Below are 20671 nucleotides of genomic sequence, written 5' to 3'. Positions count from 1 at the left end.
CTGCCTCTGCGATAGTCCGATCTCAGTTTCATCGTGGGTCGTCCGCCTGTTGAGGATGATCCTTTCCAGAAGCTTACCAAAAGTATCCAGTAGGCATATAGACCGATACGATGCTGGATCTCCTGGTGGTTTCCCTGGTTTTGGCAGCAACACCACTTTCTAGATCTTTCATCTATCCGGGAAATAGCCATCGTCCAGGCATTTCTGTAGGACTGTCCTGAACATGTTCAGAAACGCTGGGATCGCAGTCGTACTGTATGTGTGTATGTATGTATGTATGTATGTATGTATGTATGTATGTATGTATGTATGTATGTATGTATGTATGTATGTATGTATGTACGTATGTATGTATGTATGTACGTATGTATGTATGTGTGTATATGTGCGGATTGATTAAAAAATGTCCACATCGGTTTCTCGGAGTTCGATTTTTACAAACTAAGATTCAAATGAAAGGTATAATATTCCCATGGGTTGCTATTGAATTTCATTTTGATCTGAGATCTGGTTCCGGAGTTACGAGTTGAAGAGTATGGCCACAAAAAAAAATGTTATTTGTCCACATCGGTTGGTTTCAAATGAAATGTACAACGTTGCCATCAGCTGTTATTGAATTTTGTGTCGATCCGAGTTCTGGTTCCTGAATTACAGGGTGATGAGTGCGACAATGCAGCAAATCCCGATTCTAACGAACTCTGCGATTAATGTAAAAAGGTGAAATTTTTTCAAAATGTGACCACAACCACTTGGATTTGTAGATCCAGGTCACTAACAGTCATTCAAAGTCTCTTTGGCTGAAACTGATATTGAATTCCATCTCGATCCGACTTCCGCCTCCGCAGTTACGGGTTGTGGCGTGCAGTTATATAGAAAATTCCGATTCAAACAGATACAGCGATTAATGCAAAAAGGTGAAAATTTCGCTAAAATATGTGCCAAATAATTTGCATTTTCAATTCTAGGTTACTGATGGCCAACCGATGTATCGTTGACCGCATTGACCATCATAGACGGTTCCTGGAGTGCCCCGGAAAAGTGGCCATCTGCCAAAATTAAACAAACTCACATCAGTTTCCCAGAGATGGTTTAGCAACAATGAACTCACGCTGGATAGCCAATTAAGTATTATATTTTTGTTTGTTTCAAGTGTGTCAGCGTCGACATGTTTCCTTTCAGGTTCATGACAGTCGTGCTCTTATATATGCTTACCAAGTGTAATAAAAATGTAATAGGCATTTCCATAATGTTATATTGTACGAACCATAACCATAAATCATAATTTGAATAAATGAGAAAGGCACAATTGCACCTCTAGGTGGATTAAAACAGGTTTTTAGTTGCTTGAGGCAAAAATTCAGAATACTGTGCAAAATAACAGAAAACTGTGGAAATCTGTGCATTAAAACAGAATCAGTTCTAAAAATCTGTGCATAACATTGAAAATCTGTGAAACATAGACTAATCTGTGTACCTGGCATCCCTGACTCGGTTTGTTTTTGAAAATAGGAATTTTCGCATTATTCTGCACACGATAATCGCTCTACCGAAGACAAGCTTCAGCTTCGCTGTGTCTCATCGGCTTAAGGGGAGCGTCTGGTGTAAAGTGCTAAAACCGAAAGTTATTTTGTTTTACGATTTTTAAGGCAAGGCAACAATGCATCTTTTGCGCAATGTTAAGATTTATGTACCTGTACACACATTATGAACGAAAAAAATAAATATTTTCGGTCACGCAGAGCCACACATACGAGCGTTCCATCCATTTCCACGTCGAGGAGCGCCTCGGCAAACACGATAACTCTTGATAAAATTGTCTGACACAGGAAATTCAATAAGATTTGTAAAGCTTAGACTTGTAGTTACTCGTTGAACCAAAAAAAAAAAAAGAAATAGAAATAGTTCGTGTTTCGGAAAATGGCTTCATGAAAACCGAAAAATCTCATATTTTAATGTAAAATTCACTCACTTTTCTGCAAAATAATAGGGAGAGAAAAAAAATTCAGTTTTCTGTGGTTCATCGGCAGGCTACACATATAGTGCATTCTCATAAAAAATCAAGTTAACTCGTTAATAAGTTTTTGAGTTATCGTGTTCGCCAATTTGAAAAAAAAGTGGTTTCGAGAAAAAAGCTATTATAGGGTGTCCCACATCAAATTGCATCACGGAAAAAACGCTGTTGAAAATAACTTATTGGGTATTTTCTCATGAAAATTTGGGTAGAAGTAGTTTAGAGTGTACTGTTTACACTGTATTTTATCGCTGTCAGTTTTTCGAAAATTGTTGCCGATAGATTGAAATCTGCGCGTGTTACAGCAAATACGCGCGAGGAATGCATGGCTGTTTAATATAAAAAAGTTCAGCGTGGCTACCGATGTTGGGGGAGACTATTCTAGAGGTTCTATACTAACAATTAAGCGGATAAGAAGAAGTCGTTTTTTTTGCTCACTACACCAGACTAAGGAGGCGTCTAGAACTTCTAGTCTAACGGGACGTCACATAAATAGTGTTTCCGTTTTGGGATTTAGCGTCAAGTCGGCGCTAATCTATTCCGGCAATAAGTTAGTGTCGGTTTCTGATGAGACGAAGTCGAATCGCAGCCATGACTTTATTAAGTTGGGATTTGTGCCCTTCACGTACAAAGAGTGGTTTCACCAAAAAATTTCGTCTTTGAGTGAAAGATTGGTGTTTACCCAATTTTTCCTGATTAGGAAGGAATATAGCATAGTTCTGTGCACTAAATTTGGTTCTAGCAATGGATAATGTGCACGAAAACATTACCACCGAAAGGAACACCTCTTCTCTCTCTCTCTCTCTCTCTCTCTCTCTCTCTCTCGATTACACTAATGGAATCTAATTTTCATTCACACTCAGTAGAATTCGAGTCCCATTTTAATTATCATATAGTGATGCATCACACAATACAACAAGAAGACACACGGGAAATATGCACATCTATCATACTTCAATCATGCAATACCATAGCTAGCTCCTTAATCCACATAATCGAACGGCGGCAAATAAATATCATTAATAGTGTATATTCGTCTACCCAGCACTAATAAATGATTTTACATGCACACATAGTTTCATTAAAAACAATATCTGAACCGTGTTATTACGATTATCATCTCCTAGATCACTGTTGAATATACGCAAGTTATAATCAGCCCCTGCCGTACAAATAACTACTATAGTAGTATACTTTAGATATCTGCTACCGATGTCTCCGGTGCAAATGCTATCGCATGACAGCGGTTTTCGTGGTTTTCTCCTTCAGCGTACAATCGTTTATTAAACGTGTTTCAGACGTCCGAATTAGCTGGAATTTCAGTAGCAGATGTTTGCACACATTTTGCTCAAGTCCACACGTCAGTTATCTGTGGTTTTACGAAGCCTTGCCCTGATGATGGCAAAGTTTCTTTTGGTACAAAAACAACATTATTGATTTTATGCAAGTCTAAGAGGATATATTGATTTGTCAGTTGACGGCCTCAGATATGATGGAGGGCTAACTTATTTTGTCACAACCTTGAGATTGCTTGATTTTATTGTAGAAATATTTTCGAAGACTATGATGCTCTTAGAGCTCATAACAGTGAGCCAGCTCAAGAACGCATTGGGAGCTCCAATCTGACTTACTGATAAGAAAACTTTCATTTGGCAATATGCGCATTTATTGAACGAGCACTTCAGATGGTAAAATAATATTAATCCTCCTAAAAGTATGATGAGAACTTGAGTATATTATTGAAATAGAATAAATATACTCAAGTTTTCATCATACTTTTAGGAGGATTAATATTATGTTAACACCTAAATGCGCATATTGCCAAATGAATGTTTTCTTATCAGTAAGTCAGGTTGGAGCTCTCATTGCGTTCTTGAACCATGATGGTCTATCTTCAGCAAATGTTTTTGATTTTGACCCATGTTCCCTTTGTTATAACTAGGTTGCCACAATTACAGATACTGTCTTCCTAAAGGCACTTCACGAGAGGGAAGATTTTCTATCAATAAATCACAGTGCCACATGTGCAACGTTCAAGCTTGACACAAATTTGCGATGAAGGAGATGGGTGGTGGTGGGTACTAAAGAATTCATCGTGCTTTCTGGATATTCAGTTACAGCAAAACACTTTCTACGTCGATTTCAGTTTTTTCTGTAAGAAAATTGTCTAAATTTAACAAGTGTTGACTCTTCATTCTTCCGAAGTACTGCTTGTTTCCTATCGTATTTCTTGAGATCCGGAATGTCTTAAAAGTGTCCCAGTGACCTATTCTATTTACAACAGTTACATTTTTGTTATTGATTTGTTAATGTTTTATCCTTGAACTTGTTCCATAATATGTTACTGATGCACAAAAGAATTTATTTTTATTACGATGAAAAAACCTTTACAGAGCTTCCTTTACCTTCACTTGACATCAGTTGGTGATTGAGTTATATGTTGAGATATTGAGCACAAGGAAGCAAGCACATAGTCACTGGCACGAGAGAACGTCCTCTGCACTCGGTCCGACTGTCTCGTAGGTCCCGTTGAGTGGTGGTGTTAGGTAAGCTGGCCGATTGTGGCAGTCGAAAGGACCGCGGAAAAACCTCCTAAGCATCTGGTCCGGGTGTGGCGGAGGGCCGTTGGGCGATGGTGGTAGGTGTGCTTGCGGATTGTGGTATTCAATAGAATCGCGGTAGAACTTCTCTAGCGTACGGTCCGAGTGTGGAAGAGGACCAACTGAGTGATGGTGGTAGGTTTGTGGTTTGGGACAAACACTCTCGCTGTTTGCCCTTGATGGTTTGGAAATGATTGGCGTCGTTCAAGGAAGCGAATAGTCTCTATTCGTGTACCTCCAGTGAGTGACAAAGTGCTCGGAGACTTCCATCTTGAATGCCCTAAAATGTCAGGTGGTCTTTGAAAAAAGATCGTGTGAGTGGCGATCGAGTGGTCAGTATCCTCGTTATCGTGGTTTTCGCTGTGCCGCGGAACCCAGCATATGGTGGTCGACGGGTAACAGGGTTGCTCTATGGGTTGGAGGTAGAGGTGCTTGGACTCCCCTGATACCAGCGCGTTTATGGCCGGGAGGAAGTTACAAAAGTTCACTGTCGGAGTATCTTCAGGTTTTTTTGGTGATGGCAATGGCGGAAGCTTCTGTGAGGAAAATAGACGGTTGATAGGCGACGGGCGAAGCTCACTTCTATTTCGCTCACACTTTCTCCCACGCGCTCGCCAATTTTCAAGCCGCCGGTGTAGATGTGCAGATGATTAGGGTATTTGTGTTCGATCATTTGGAAAAATTCAGCTCTGACAGTACTCGTAGGGTCGGATGCTTTGGTGGGTGCAGCTAGGCTGCTGAACCATGGTACGACCGCGGTTGTGCACCAGGTGCGGCTGTGAAACTGTAGGCAGAGTGGCATCGGTGGTATGTATGTCCGTGACTGTCTGTAGCAGGGGACATTCATCACTAGATGTGTTTTTCTAAGAACCCCACAGCTCGTTTCAGGAGGGCTACCGCCAACGCTAACTGAAAAGAAGAACGCCAATCTTAACGCAAACGGCTTCTGAGGTTATCGTCGGTGTAAACAAACACGAATGTGCCATTCGGCATAGTGGCGAAGAAAGAGTTTATGCTTACCAGGAATAGTGTGACTACCAACACCGAGCCCTAAGGAACGCCTCCCGAAACAGTTCCGATTGATTTTTTCCAATGTCAACCCTTAAATTTCGGCCACTGAGGTACGCCTTGAAGAAGCAGCCAAAGTTACTAAGAAAAACCCCTTGGGTGGAGCATTCTCTTACGCCATACTGTACTGTAGGCCTTGGCGAGATCTAAGATGGCGAAGTCCGAATGCGCCTATTTCGCCGAAGCAGCTCAGGTAAATGCATGTGCCGAGCCTCTTCCGGAACGCGAACTGGAGACAGTTGAGATCTTATTCCTCGAGGAGGAATCATTCTATGATCTTCTCAATACAGGGGAAGGGAGACTGATACGTCGGAAGTTGTTCGGGCTCCCGGTACCCTCGCATTTCTTCGGGATCGCGACTGCGGTTTCCTAGTTTTCTGGGTTAAATTTGTCTAATAAAGCTCGCTCATCAACTAAGGGTAAATGCTTTATCAGGAGGTAGCGAACTCTGCCAAGTCCGGTAGGTATGCCCAATCCATGTTAACCTGGAACACTCTTTCTGTCAGAAAAACGTCCAGGATGTTTATTTCCTGCGTATCTGCCATTTCTGTGTTGTTCGTAGGATAGCATTACTGCAGGTGGCGTCGTATGCCGTAGACAAATCAAGCGAAGCCATCAGATAGTGCTCGTCACGATCCGGTAAAGACATCTCCAACTCGCAACTGTGTCAGTGCCTCGACATGACCTGAAAGCATGTTGTCGTTTGTCGAGACGCCCGTTTAACTCTAGTTTGGTGGTCAGCCGTCTATTGACTATTCGCTCGAAAGCCTTCGCCGTACAACTCGTTATGGTGATTGGACGATATGCAGCTGGAGGGGTGTCACTCGATTTTGGCCTTGGAATTGGTGCTATGATTCCAGTTCGCTAACGTGGTTGGAGTACGCTACTGCGCCATATTCTGTTGAAGAGTTCCAACATGGCAGTTTTCACCGACAATGGCAATGGCGCTGAAGCATTGGATAACCGATGCAGTCCGGTTCTGAGGAGCGTTCTCTGTCGAGTGTCCACAGTAACACATTTAGAGTGAAGTCGGATTTGTAAATATCGTCGGTGTCTGATGAGAGGTTTAAACGGTTTCGTTTGACCTTTTCTTTCTCCTTTTCGAATAATGGTGGCGAAGGAGGGTATTTGTAGAAGCTCGAAGAGGTTCTCGTCTGTTTTTGATTGCCTTTGCTACTCTTAGGTTCGACCAGTGAACCGAATGCCCTCCGTTGGCACCCCCTGCATGATTTTGCAGCTTGGATCAGGATTGTTACAAGTTCATCTGGTAATAGTTATATAAAGGGAGTCTGCAGTTGCAAGAAGAGATTCCGCAATTTGTTTCCGACGTCGCTGACTTACTGATGGATATACATGGACCCTGCATCTTACAAGAATGTTGATCTTTCTTGCGACCAGAATCAGGTCAGAGTCCGATTTCACCGACTCAGATGGCAGGTTCCTAGGCCGACCGTCTGGTAGATGTTTGACCATTTTACTCACTCCCCACAACCATTTAGCTGACTCCGTACCGCATTTTACGTACTAACATAGCATAACATAGCAGTGGCGGCGCTAAGGGGGGGGGGCGAAGGGGGCAACTGCCCCGAGTGGCAAAATCGGGGGGCGGCATTTCTTGCTCAATAAATTTCTATAGTATTTTCAAGTTTCATTAATCATGATAAAAATCAAGAGCAGCTGTAACGCTTGAATTTATATCGTTTTGGCGACTATTGACGATTAAAAAGGTTGATGATGGATGCGATAGAACAAAACTATATACATATTGCAAGATAGTATGCAGACTAATTTGTTGGGATTAAACCAGGGAGCTTTATCATATACAGATTGCTTGGTCTATGGTTAAGAATCTCTCTAGGGGTGATAGAGGAACATATTTGGATTAAAAAATATTCTACACGAATAATCAAATTTCAATTGTTAGAGAGTTATTGAACTTTTCTGAAAACTATTTGTTTTTCTTTACATGCCTCCAACTCAAAAAGTATACATTGTATTTTCAATCGTTCAATTCCATTGGAGAGGTGTTTTCTTTCCTATTAAATTTCGGATACGGTACCAGCATAGTAGATAAGACAAACCTAAATAAGTGTTCTATAGAAGTTTAGCTTCGTGCGGTAGCGAACGTTGTTCGATCGAAGTTTTTTTTTTTGAGTAAGTAAACCCTGCGATTAGCGAGGAGTAAACAAATCTGCAATTTCTTTTTGTTCATTGATTGCTAGACGGAAGGTTCTGCGAAAGCTTAAAAACGATAAGGTCGTTGGGAAGGGCAGAATCCCTGGTGAACTTCTAAAGGTTAGGAGTGACTGGCTGTGCGAGGCAATCTACTGCGTGATCGGGATGATCTGCGTGGAAGAAAAAATGCCTTCGGATTGGTTGAATGACCTCATATGCCCAATCTTCAAGAAGGGCTGTAAACTCGAACTTAATAACTTCCGAGGCATATCGATCTTCAATGCCGCCTACAAGGTACATCTCGTGTTCTGTTGGGCAGACTGCGCCGGTTGGATGAATGCTGTGTCGGCGAATATCAAAGCGTGTTCCGAGAAGAACAGTTAACGACGGACCAAATGTTTACCCAGCGACAAATTCTGGATATATTCCGGAAATACAATTTGCAGACTCAACATCTGTGGATTCAAGGCGGCATACGATACTGTAAAACAAAACAAACTGTCACAGATAATGCTTGAGCATGGTTTCTCGACAAAACGGATTAAACTGATTCGTATGATGCTAGATAGGATAAAATCAAGCGTTACGAAGATCTGATATGCAAAGGAACGGAACCGTTATCACTAGATCTCACATGCTTCTTAACTTCGCGAACGATTTTGACATCATTGGTATTGATCGCAGAGCAGTGGAAGAAACATTGTTGCCTTTTACAAGGGAAGTTGCAAGAATCGGACTCTGATAAGACAAAGTACATGGTAGCTGGTAGAGAACGTAGCAGTCGTGTTGGTTTCGAGTTGGAAATCTGTGGGATACGGTACAACGAATTCATATACATATATTCAAATACTAGTTACATATGATAACGATGTTTGCCACGAAGGAAAAAGTTATGTTGCTGCTGCGAGTATGGTTTTCGTAGTCTGCTAAAGACCAATGCGCGCAAAACTTGATTTATTCAAATCACTGATACTCCCTGTTGCTCTATATGCCCATGCAGCATGGATGTTGAAGGAAGCAGGCTATCGAGTGCTTGGTTTGTTTGAGAGTTGAATTCTGTGTTCAATACGCGGCAGCATAGTAGAATATGGAGAATGGCGCTAGTTAAAGTTATGATCAGAGTATTTTAAACAAAAGAACATAACACATACCGTTGGAAAGGTCATTTCTCTTTCTTTCCAGAACACAGAAATTAAAAATCGGTTAAAAAATGACCGGGCGGAAAAGTTTTTAGCGCTGAAGTTCCCGAAAAATACGATTTTTTGCTATATATCATCAATGGAAAAAGGTAGCCGAAGACAGTCTAAATCGGTGGTTTTCATCCGGGGGTAAACTAGACAATTGTAGGAGGTGAATTATGCGGGACAAATTTTAACTTGTTTTCCTTACGTTCCCGTCGGATGTTTGTCCTTATACATTCAGTGTGTCATAAATTGAAATACTTACTGAGAGTGCTCAGGAACAGGGGTCTGATTGTAAAATTATGGGATTCATTCTATTGAAAATCATTTTTTCCTGACAGGGTAATGATGGTAAAAAATTTCAGAAAGAGGTATATCATTGGGATATTTGGAAAGGGGTACGTTGAACGAAAAAGGTTGAAAACAACTGTTCTAAGAAATTAATTTCAGGTAAGTTTAATAGATTATCACCAAAATGCAATTGTGATGTGAAACGATTAGTCGGAAATATTTATATGAAGCAGCTTCCAAACTCAATCTTTGAATAATCATGCAGACAAAAAAGGTAAAACTTTTGCATGAATCAAAAGTAAGAAAGATACGATTTTAAAATTCAATAATATATAAAAAAGTGATGGCTTTTCAATGAATAATATAACAAAATATTGACAATAAAATGTGAAGAAGTTCCTTTTTATGCAGACATTTTCTAATACTTTTATCACAGATAACAGACGTTTAGGCTAGAACAAAATTTCTTTAAAAACCTGTGTAAACTTTCAAATCGATAAACGTTGGAAGTTCGTGTTTCGTTATTGCCATCTGCGCAACTGTTTGCTACACGTGTTTGACAGCTGCACTCTAACTACATTGTATCGATCACTGCGCCATCTACAAACGTTTGCCAAACGTGTTACAGATGTCTGATTTATTTGGAATTCCAGTAGCGGGTATTTACACACGATTCAAATCGAGCCTAAACGTCTGTTATCTGTGCTTTTATCATATTTGTTTTACGTGGATTAGTGGAAAATAATCGAACTCTTAAAAATTAATTATCAAAGGGGCGGCAAATTTAATTGTTGGCCCCGAGCGGCAAAACACCTCGCGCCGCCACTGTAACATAGCCTAGTACATATTGCATTGACATGCTAAACCGAACCAAGCTTCAATTTCTCTAGTTTTCATCAGTCTTAATAGAACTTTTTTTTCATGCGGGACAACACACTTTGCTAGGGGTTCGCCTATGAATATGAATTGTGTCTATGTTTTTTGAGCTAGCGTCAATCTGGCACTAGCTTAATTCTGGCACAAAGTTATCATCAGATTCTGATGAGATGAAGTCACAACGTACATTCTATAACTAATTTAGTTATAGGCTACATGCCCTTTACGCAAAAGTTTGGTTTTACCTTATATTCTCCTCAGAGGAGAAAAATTGGTTTACACCCAAATTTTTATCCTTAGTGAGAAATAAAGTATAGTACCTATTGCATTGTCTTTCTATGTCGAACCAAATTTCTATTTTGTGTCTTCATTTTTGAAGTTAGCGTCCATCCAGAGTTTAGCTTAATTCTAAGGCTCTAAGTTAGTGTCGGATTCTGATGAGACAAAGTCGAGTCGCAAATCCTTTAACTGGTCTAGAATTTTTGTTGTTTACTATAATTGAACTCGGTAAATTATTTATAGTAGTCTCGTAGTATTTATATACCTTATGGTTATTTACTATCATTACAGTATTTTGGACAAATATTTTGGTGCCTGAAAAGATATTTAATTTATTTGTAGGTAAAAACTTACTTTGGCAGCAGCTGGTACAGGAGTTCCTCGCACTTGCGCTTTTCCTCGAAATAGTCTTGTGTACGCTCTTCAACTAATGTCTCTAGGTTATTTGCATACAATTCCATGCGTTTCAATAAATTATCTAATATATTACCAGATTCGTTTTCTCTGCGACAGAAAATGCGATGAGTGATTAGGATAGGAGCCAATGTTAGATGTTGTTAATGAATGGGATGTACTCACTTATTGATTTTTCTAATGCTTGTTTTCAAACAGCTGAAATCTGGACGATCGGCCGGGTCCTCTGCCCAGCACTTGACCATGAGGTTGTTTACGTCCTCGTACGAGGTTTCGTCCACTTTCGGTCGAAACGGTGCGTTGTACGCCTCAGGTCCATTTTTGACTAGTTTGATAATTTCTACGAATTGGAAAATAGACAGACTGATTTAAGTAAATTGTTTAAAGAAATATGAGGAAATTGGTTTTTCAATTCAGAAGCCAAATTGGGGGCTAACAGAAGTTTTGAATAATAGACAATATAAGGCAATATACTGCCCATGATCGCATATCAGTCCCATAAAGATAGGAAATCCCATAGAAAACGGGACAACTATGCGATCATGGGTAGTATAAGTATTTTCATAACAATACCAATCGATTCTATGGAGTGAACCAAACATATACTTCGAAACAATGTGTAAGGATCAAAGGACGTCATTTTTTATTAAAGTAAAACTTAATAAACCGAAAACATCTATTAGTGACTATGGGCGTGATAGACGACGAACCTTACTATATATAGTCTATAGACTATAGTCCTTTGTTGGATTGTCAAGGGGTGAGTAGTTATTAGACTTATGGCATTTGTGTTCGGTCACTGATGTAATGCAAAAAAATAGAAAAACTTTTTTAACCGCAAATTGGCATGAGCTTAACACAGACGTCGCGACGGTATAGTCGCTGTAGTACTGCAAGGTCAAAAACGAAAATACCATAACGAAAAAATCGATCGTAGTAGCTGAGGACGATGAACGACACAGGTTAGGCATTTTACACGAAATTTCCCAGTAGGTGCAATGTTTCTGTACCGGTATTCGACCCAGCTGAGCGATGCAAAATGAGGATAGGGATGGAAAGCGTCGGACCAAGAAAGTTGATTACAAAAGATCCGAATCTCAACAGCAACGAGAGAAACGTGTCCCGGCGACCAAATCCCCCTATAAAATCTATGAGCAACCGAAGAGGTCAAACTTTTCTGTTTGTTTGGACAACATCAAACACGAGCGCGACTCAATCGTGCTGACTAACCAATCCAAACAAAGACATGCGCCGCAGAGCCGATCGGATGACCAGCTGCCAGGAACAAGTGGTGGAATGGTGTCGTGTGTACATAATGACAGCTCTGTGGGACTTATGCGAAAGAGAGCTGTAAATGTTCGGGATGCATACAATGAATACTTGAGACGAAAAACTACGGCTCCCAGACGAATAAGGATCATTAAAATTTATAGTAAGTTTAAATCAACGATATGATACAATTTATTGCATGACTAATTTGTATTTCCAGTTCCACTTAATTGGGAAGAGGCTTTAGAACAATCTATAAATAAGTTCGTTCCTGTTGCTTCGATCGTCAATTCATGGCAGCAACCACGCTTGCAATGGTTGGAAAAATTGGAACAAGATAATGGGACTCCGACGAGAAGATCGCCAACTGAAGAAAATGTAAATTCGCCACCGTGTTGCTTGTTATGCCTATACCCGTTTTGGCCGCGCAGGACTAATGAGTGAGTAGCAATGAATGATGGACCCTTACTTACCTTTTGGGGATTTTTCATCATCTCCAATGAAGAACGGCCCTTGACGTGACACAATCTCCTGAACAATGATGCCAAATGAGTAGACGTCTCCTTTAGGCGTACCAGCTGGATCAGGAATCAAGTTGCGCAGAAGTTCCGGAGCTGTCCAAAGTTGTTCTGAGGGGAAAAAAAAGATGAGACCATGTAATTGAAAATTCGAGATCCATAGCTTACAGAAAAATCTATTGTTTGAAATAATGCGCATTTAATTACATTACAAATAAAGTACAAAGCGTCTCCATCATAATCAATTATGAAGGACACGCTTGTATTTTTATTGATTATATTTAATGTTCACCCAAACTACCCCGGCATAGTAGAAAGGCGAACTTACTTTTCCAATAGGCATAACTTTCTTGATCTTGCTCTTCGGTGGGCCTCCTCAGTTGATGAAGCCCAAAGTCGGTGATTTTTAGAACAAACCTGGAGTCTACCACACAGTTGGATGATTTCAGAGAGCCATGCGAGTGAAGCTCAGTGGAATGAAGGAACGCCATACCCTTGACAATGTCATGCATCAACGATAATTTGAACATCCAGTCCAGTTTAATCGTTTCGTTTTCCAGGATGTCCTGCAAAGACCCTTTTGGGCAGTACTCGGTAAGTATGAACGGTTCCGGGTTGGGTTCAAGACAAGCACCGTAGAATCGAACAAGATGGTCGTGCTGTAGGTCCTTCATGCGTTTGAATTCCAGCATCAAGCTACGGTTCAGGTTCAGATTGTGAATGTTGATCTTTTTGATTGCCACTTTGCAGCCTTTGTAGAACCCAAAATTAATGTAGATTTGCCGATCGCCAGGTAAGGAATTGAAGTCTTCGGAATAAATCGTCTGAAATCCCACTACTAATTGGTTCATAAATTACTTTTAAGAATCGGAATGCTAGTACTTACGGCTTGACTACCTCGCCTTGTCATCAGATGTAAGCTTCCTCGGTGACCTCGGCTGGGATTACAAGAGAGCACCTCGTTCGCGTGTACCTTCCAAGTCATGGAATTAATTTCCGCTTCGAGCTTATAATGCCGATAGCCGAGGATTGATGCGATACCCATGCATATAACGCATAGGCCGAGAATCAAAGAAAGGATAGCATAACCTGGAAGGGCTAATAGGGGACCATCATTTTCTGTACTAATTTGCATATACATCACAATCATACTCACAGTTATCCGGACAAAGTGATCCGTCGAATCCACAAGTAGGGCGATCCGGTGGAGCTTTGGTTTTGCCTCCAGACCAATGGATTTCCTTCCCGGACACAAATTGTAGTCCTCCGTCGTGAAAGTAGTTTGCTACTATCTTGAAAATAATAGTTAGTGTCAATGAATGTTAAAGCATGTCACGAGAATAAATAAATGAAAAATACAAATAAAACGTTTACCTCAAACATCCCCGTGTTGGGATTAAGATCCAGTAGCGAATAATCGGAAACTCTATCCCCGTTCGAATCGATAGAAACGTTTCCGGTAATTCCTTTGAACGATTTGCCCCACATCAGATGAACTAGGTTGGTTCCGTTGATGGGCTGCTTTAGTGCTTGGTATTCGCCTAGCTGAGTAATACTGTCGTTTAGGGCGTAGGCGTACAGTAGCACTGCATCGTAGAATGCCGTGACAAAGGTGGACACTGGTTCATCGTCAGCGTACGTATAGTTGAATCTGGTTTTGGTAAGTTCTTTGACCTGTGGTGAGAAAGGGATGCATTAAGAATTATTTTGCAGCATAAAAATTGTACACTTTGGAGGCTGAGGCATTTGAAGGTGATAAACCAAACGTGATTTGGCAGGCCATTCCAATTGGCCAAAACTGGCCACTAAAGAAAGCATTCTCGATGATTACAATGATATTATCGAAAGGGCGAACTAGAAATCATTGAAACACAGTTCATGTACTACAAAATATCTTATATTTTTCGAATTCAAAGTAAATTGGTAAGAAATGTGGGTGAGTTGACAACAGTAGCAACAGTCAAGCTTATGCTAGGATGGATGGAGGATCCAAGTGGGTGTTAGAACATATTTATACATTTGGGGTAACATCATAGTTGCAGGAAGCTGTTGTCAACTCCTGTTCGACAGTTTTCACGACGTCACACACGTTTCGGTTTGGTAAGGCTAAACTGGTGTCAAAGCAGGGTCAATTTAGGTTATCTACTTGTGGTGGTCAACGTTTTTACTAAGAATCGATTTAGATAGTATGGCGCTGTTAGAGTTCGTTCAACATTTCCAACAGTGTGTTATATACTTGATTATAGCTCATGTATCATGAGATTTTCGAACACTGAGTACATTGCCCAGGACACATTTTAAGTATTAATAGAATCGAAATCCAAATGAGTTTATCACATTTCGTATTGTTATAATTTTGACAATTATTAAATCATATCATATTACATTTACCACTAACAACACAATAATGTATGAGCACAGGAAATGCCAGCTTCCTGATGCTACCATTTACATGCGCAAAGGGCGGGCACATCTTCCCCACGCATTGGGTTGGGGAGGCTCTACACTACGACGACTATCTTTGCGATTGACTCATGAGGTCTAGTCATTGGAAGGAGAACGAGTATATGAAATTATGTTTAATTGGTAAAGTTTGAACAATTCTTGATGTATGTGCAAGATATTGCAATAAAACGATTGTTTTGCTACAATAAGTGGTACCATATCATGCAAACACCATACAAAAATCAAATTTGTAGGGAAGTTTGTTTGATATAATACACGACACTTTAACTTTACGCTACCCAGAGGGCGGTGTACAGTCCCATCCGAATGATTTTCATTCACTTCCCAAACCTAACATTTTTTTTTCAAAAACAAAAAGTTACAAGTAAAAGTATGAACACAGACTAACAGACATAACACTATGACGGAATTACATTAAAAAATATCGGTCCAGCAATTTTTCCAGAACACTAGCTCCACCTTTTATTCACGGTTCCAAACACTCATTTGCTGGTGGGGTACCCCTCAGGCTTGAGAATAATTTTTCACTAGTGGTCTATCTCCCATATGCTTGTTCATATGTAAGTGGCGCCATAATTTCAAAAGCGGCCACAGTCCCAACTACAAATATATTTAAAATGACCGCCAAAGTGGGCGAAGCATTATTTTTGAGTGTTATGTCTGTTAGTCTGTGGTATGAATTTAAGGAGTTCATCATAGAAGACGTTTCTAGACTCGGCGTCAGTTTTATCCCGTATTTGTTGTAAAATTTTCGAATGAAAGGCGTGGTCCTTGTAATTTGATATTGACGTCATTAAAGTAGAGGAGGAATATTGGTGGACCGAGATGGCTTCCTTATGGTATGCCGGATGTAGCAAAGAATGGTGCAGATAGACAGTCCTTAATGCTGATTTGGAGTTGCCTTCCATCGAGGTAGAAGTGAAATCAGCGCAGAAGTTGTCCATGAATACCGAGTTTTTCCAGCTTCGCTATTGCGATATCATGGTTGATTTTGTCGAAGGCCGCAGATAGCTCCATGTAAATAGCATCGGCTTGCAATCCGTCAGCGAATTCATCGAGTACATATGATGTGAATGAAAGTAAGTTTGTCGTTGTCGATCGTTTAGGCATAAAACTATGTTGGTGGCCTGCAATGTAGTGTTTGCAGTGAATTAAAATAGGGTCTAAAACAACCAGCTCAAATAGTTTTGATAAGGCACTTAAACACGATATTCCCCGGTAATTGTCAATGTTCGATTTGTTTCTTTTTTATGGACTGGAAACATGTGGCCTGCTTTCCAGCAGGAAGGAAATGTTCCAGTAGTAACCGAGAGCACGAAGATTCGCCGAAGTGGTTTAAGAAGCCCGCTGATGCACTTTTTGACAAAAATCGAGGGAACGCCATCTGGGCCCGGAGAACTAGATGCTTTCAGCTTGGAATTTGCTGCAAGAATGGAAGCATTATCGACACAAATTCGGTTGATGGTTTGGTCTAGAGAAGGAATTAAATTGGCGGCGGCAGTGACTTGTTGTAGTGGAAGGCTCTCGTTGGAAAAAAAACACTTGAAAATTTGTCGGAGAACACTTGGCAAATTTCCTTAGTGTCGGAACCTAAAACTCCATTAAACGACATACAAGATGGTAAGCCGAACTCTTTTCGCTGCTCATTCACATACTTCCAGAACGACTTGGACTTAATTTCAGCTGACGCTCGACGTTTCGCTGGTATCTAAAAAAGGCGCGTCTGCTTTGCTGTTTGTTTTGTTTTTAATATCGTAGACGATAGAGATTGCGACGTCTTCAAAATCCACTCCTAGGTTACCAGCGAGTACAAGATGTAGTGGGGGATGATGACGCACATGCTGCACTAAAGGAATCGGAGCAGTACGGCAGTACGGAGCGTAGTCCCGGACACTTACAAAGCAGGGGTCCAATGTACGTTTATTCTCGTTGATTACATTATTATTTTTGCCGAAGAGTTGCGCTGCTGTAGATGTCCAGAATACAACTGGCATTGTTGATAAGCGAAGATTTTTTGATATCCAATCGTAGAAATCCATTATTTGCCCAGTATAACTATATCATCAGGCGAGGTGGTGATCGAAGTGATGAAAGAAACGGAGGAAAGATTTACATAGATCAGGCTGAAATCATGCATTCTGTCAGGTGGAAAATACACAACACACAGGAACAGATTTCGATCGGAAAGTTTCATTGATATCTACACTTGCTCGGAGCTCGCCCAACCGGTCATCGTTGATCACTTGGGCTCTTATACAGTGGCGAACGGCGATAAGCACACCACCAAGTGATGTCTTTTGGCTGTTAAGGGAGTTGCGGTCACTGCGGTAGACATCGAATGTTGAACCAAACACCTGGCGAGACAAAGTACGGTTGTCGAGCCACGTCTCGGTCAAGGCAGTGACATCATAATAGCAGCCCGAAGTCGCGAGCAAATAGCTGTCCGTTGATGAATTTAAGCCACCAACATTCTGGTAGTAAACCTCGATGTTGTTGGAAGACAGATCAGGTTCAGCAGAGAGCGAATAAACTGCGTCGTGCAGCCAAAAGCGACGATCGTCGTCGATGAGAGAAGTGGTTGACATCTGGTCACAAGATGTCGGAGCAAAAGGCAAATTACTGGAAGCGAAGAATATATCAGCGCTTGAAGTGTTCAGATAAGATGTATACTTGCCATTTGTGGCGGGTTGGAAGACCCTTTCACCCATCCCACACACAGGACCGGGGCGACTGATGAACGCTGGCTGCAATTGCTCGACTGTGGCGGGGGATCGAGGGCTTCCATAGTGCCAACTGCGGTGCGTCCCAGTATGCGTTAAACCCCGATGGTGCGATGCGGAGAGCAGGAATGGGACGGTAGTAGCTTAAGGCGAGAGTCGGACGATGAACTAGTAGCGTGAATCGGTTGAATCATTGTATCGTTACAATTTGTATAATACGTGCCCTTCTCCACCCACACATACAGGACCGTGACGACTGCCGGTCCTGTATGTTGGCTGCAAGAGCTCCACTGTAGCGGGGGGATCAAGGGCTTCCACCAACTACCAACTGCGTTGCGTCACAGTATGCGATCAGCATCGACGCTCCTCCACAATGGCGGTGTAGGTTTGAATGGTGGCATTGCCAATCGTTGCGGAGTCCTCTGCAGGACCTTTGATGGGCCGGGTTGCATTAGGGAAGGATATGCTTCTTCTGAAGGCTGAATAAAATCAGTCGGCGAGCTCCAAATGTTCTGGGTACGAGTACATTTTTTCGACAGTCTCCTTGCTAATGCTGGGATGAAAGCGGGAAAGATATAGCCAGAGCAACGGTGCGGGAGGGGGACCCAATCAGAATGCAATAACAAGTTTATATCAACATACAATTTTCGTAGTAACCTGTGTTATAAATCTGTTTTCGTTAGTAGTTAAAATAACAGAAAATTATATCTGGTAACAGCGCAAGATATAGTTTTGAAATGTTTTTATTATGTGTTTCTGATCGGGGAACGTGGTCGAGAGGTACCGGAGTTTGGACGGACTGGAGTAGCTCGTGAGGCGCGAAATTTTCTGGTTATTTTTGGATAACGGCTTTTAGTTCAGCACAGACGTCATCCGTTTTCCCAGCGATAGCAGCGAAATGGTGTTGCGAAAGCGAGCGAACTTCATCAGTTTCATACATTCATTGCACATCCAAAATAAATTTGGGTTTTCCGCAATTTTTTTTTTTTTCAAAAACGGCTTGTTAAGTTGTTTCCCACATTGCATATGCACCACATTTTTGCAAAAGCCCATGCATTCAATAAAGTCGTCGCCCGATTTTACGGTTTTCGTGCAGTGATCGCATGCACTTTCCATAATGCGTGCCGATCTGAGAATGCGAACAATGAAATAATGCTGCGTTCGGTGGAAAGTTTTGGTGGTTAAGTTACCGACACACTGACATGACACTGTAATTTAAAATTTGGCAAGATATTATTAGAGATTCGACGCAAAATTTGGTAACTCGTCATGCCAAACGGACGTTCGTTTGATAGTACGAGTTACAAAATTTTCAGTCAACTCTCTAATAAACATCGAAGCTACTCTATGTATCTGAGTTCCTCCAGTAGAATTGTGGACAAGAGAAAATAGACAACCATAGTTTCAAGGCACTTGGCTCAACGAAGTTGGGCTATACTTGAAATGGTTAAATGAAACTATAACCTTAGAAATATATGTTCTAGTTTTGTTGAACATTTCGCGCGTGTCTTTTGAGAAGGGGCCAATAAGCATACTGTCAAAATTCACTTTAAGAGGAAATTCTGGACAAACTATTAATCGACTATTATAAATCACAGCAACAGACGAAAAAAAATCGATTCAATTTTTTCGATTAACTTTTCATGGAGTCAACCAGAGAACAAAATTAGTCAATACAACAATACTTTCTATTTAAAACGTTAATATACGATGCTCCGATAATTTGAATTCGAAAAACTTCTGCTCGTTTGAATTTATCTTGTCCAGACTTTTACTAGAGGACATTCTTCTGTTCTTCTACGAGAGACACGTTAAGTAATGATGTGTAACTCATTATAGAGATGGAGCTACTGTTCCGAGTTTAAATTATTTGCCAAAAATTTTCACCGAAATCGTTCTAGTTGACATGTCGGTTTGTCGGTGGTTAAATCACAGAAGTTCACTTGATTGCGTTCTTCGTTGGTTTTTCCGCAACACTAAAACAAATAGGAGACACTTTTAAACTGCACAATAACAACGGTAAAAACAAAATTCTCATTCGATTAATACGATAAACAACGATAAAAGCTTCACAAATCTCGTCAAAAATTAAAAACAGATGGAGCGATTGATGTAAACAACAAATCGGTAAGAATACACTGAATCAAAAATCATTCGCTTTACGAGATAAGAATAGAATCCAAATTGTTACGTACTCCAACTATCCTGAGAGTAACCTCAGAGGTGGCCAGCTATTAAATGGTGCGATTGGTCTTTCGCTCCTTTGCCCAATTCTGATAATCGATCTGCACATCAGAATTAGTTCGGCTCTCCATTAAGGTTTCCCCTGACTTCAACCTGATCAGGCATCGTTCACCAGCTTTCGGATCAGATCCTGCCCACTCACGGTATGTTACGGTACGATGGCGGTACGCAAAGCATACCGGCTATAACACCCGAGGAAGGAGAGACGAGCAGAGAGTCTCGCCCGTAATTCCGCACGAGTTTTTTCGCCTTTGGTTTTACATACTGCAACCGGGAACACCCGGCAGCGCTCGGTCTCATCATTGACTTACACGCTGGATAGAGTGTTTCAAGACGGGTCCTGAGGGCACCTCGATTTTATCATTGCCGATTGACAATCCGACAAGCCCAGACTGGTAGTGTATGTTGGAAAACATACGGGACGGTGTCCACTGTTAAATACATCACGAGCCCAACGGCACACCACGCGTAGTAAGTCCCAACTCGCTGTTCAGTTGCTACGGTGGAACAAGCCATTGTCGGGTGGTTTAATTACCCTGTGGAGCAACATCATTTTCGT

General features: G+C 41.1%; 2 protein-coding genes across 3 annotated transcripts in view; one reads left to right on the top strand and one right to left on the bottom strand.

The window, feature by feature from the left end:
• The window catches only part of LOC131683670 (atrial natriuretic peptide receptor 1), a 369276-nt gene that overhangs the window by 9081 nt on the left and 339524 nt on the right, over positions 1–20671 (bottom strand). For both annotated transcript variants that reach the window (XM_058965853.1, XM_058965852.1), the window contains 7 exons: positions 14057–14356; positions 13839–13974; positions 13569–13780; positions 13011–13506; positions 12638–12793; positions 11061–11235; positions 10836–10985 (listed from right to left, as the gene is read on the bottom strand). In XM_058965853.1, the coding sequence (XP_058821836.1) occupies positions 10836–10985; positions 11061–11235; positions 12638–12793; positions 13011–13506; positions 13569–13780; positions 13839–13974; positions 14057–14356 (1625 nt within the window). The remainder of the gene's footprint in view (positions 1–10835; positions 10986–11060; positions 11236–12637; positions 12794–13010; positions 13507–13568; positions 13781–13838; positions 13975–14056; positions 14357–20671) is intronic.
• Positions 11799–12627, top strand: LOC131683671 (uncharacterized). Its single transcript, XM_058965854.1, has 2 exons — positions 11799–12327; positions 12385–12627. Exons 1-2 carry the CDS (start codon positions 11928–11930, stop codon positions 12606–12608), a joined length of 624 nt encoding a protein of 207 aa, XP_058821837.1. The 5' UTR covers positions 11799–11927; the 3' UTR covers positions 12609–12627.

The sequence above is a fragment of the Topomyia yanbarensis genome, chromosome 2, assembly GCF_030247195.1.
Source record: "Topomyia yanbarensis strain Yona2022 chromosome 2, ASM3024719v1, whole genome shotgun sequence".
Lineage (NCBI taxonomy): Eukaryota > Metazoa > Arthropoda > Insecta > Diptera > Culicidae > Topomyia > Topomyia yanbarensis.
This window is presented reverse-complemented; position numbering and strand designations above follow the sequence as displayed.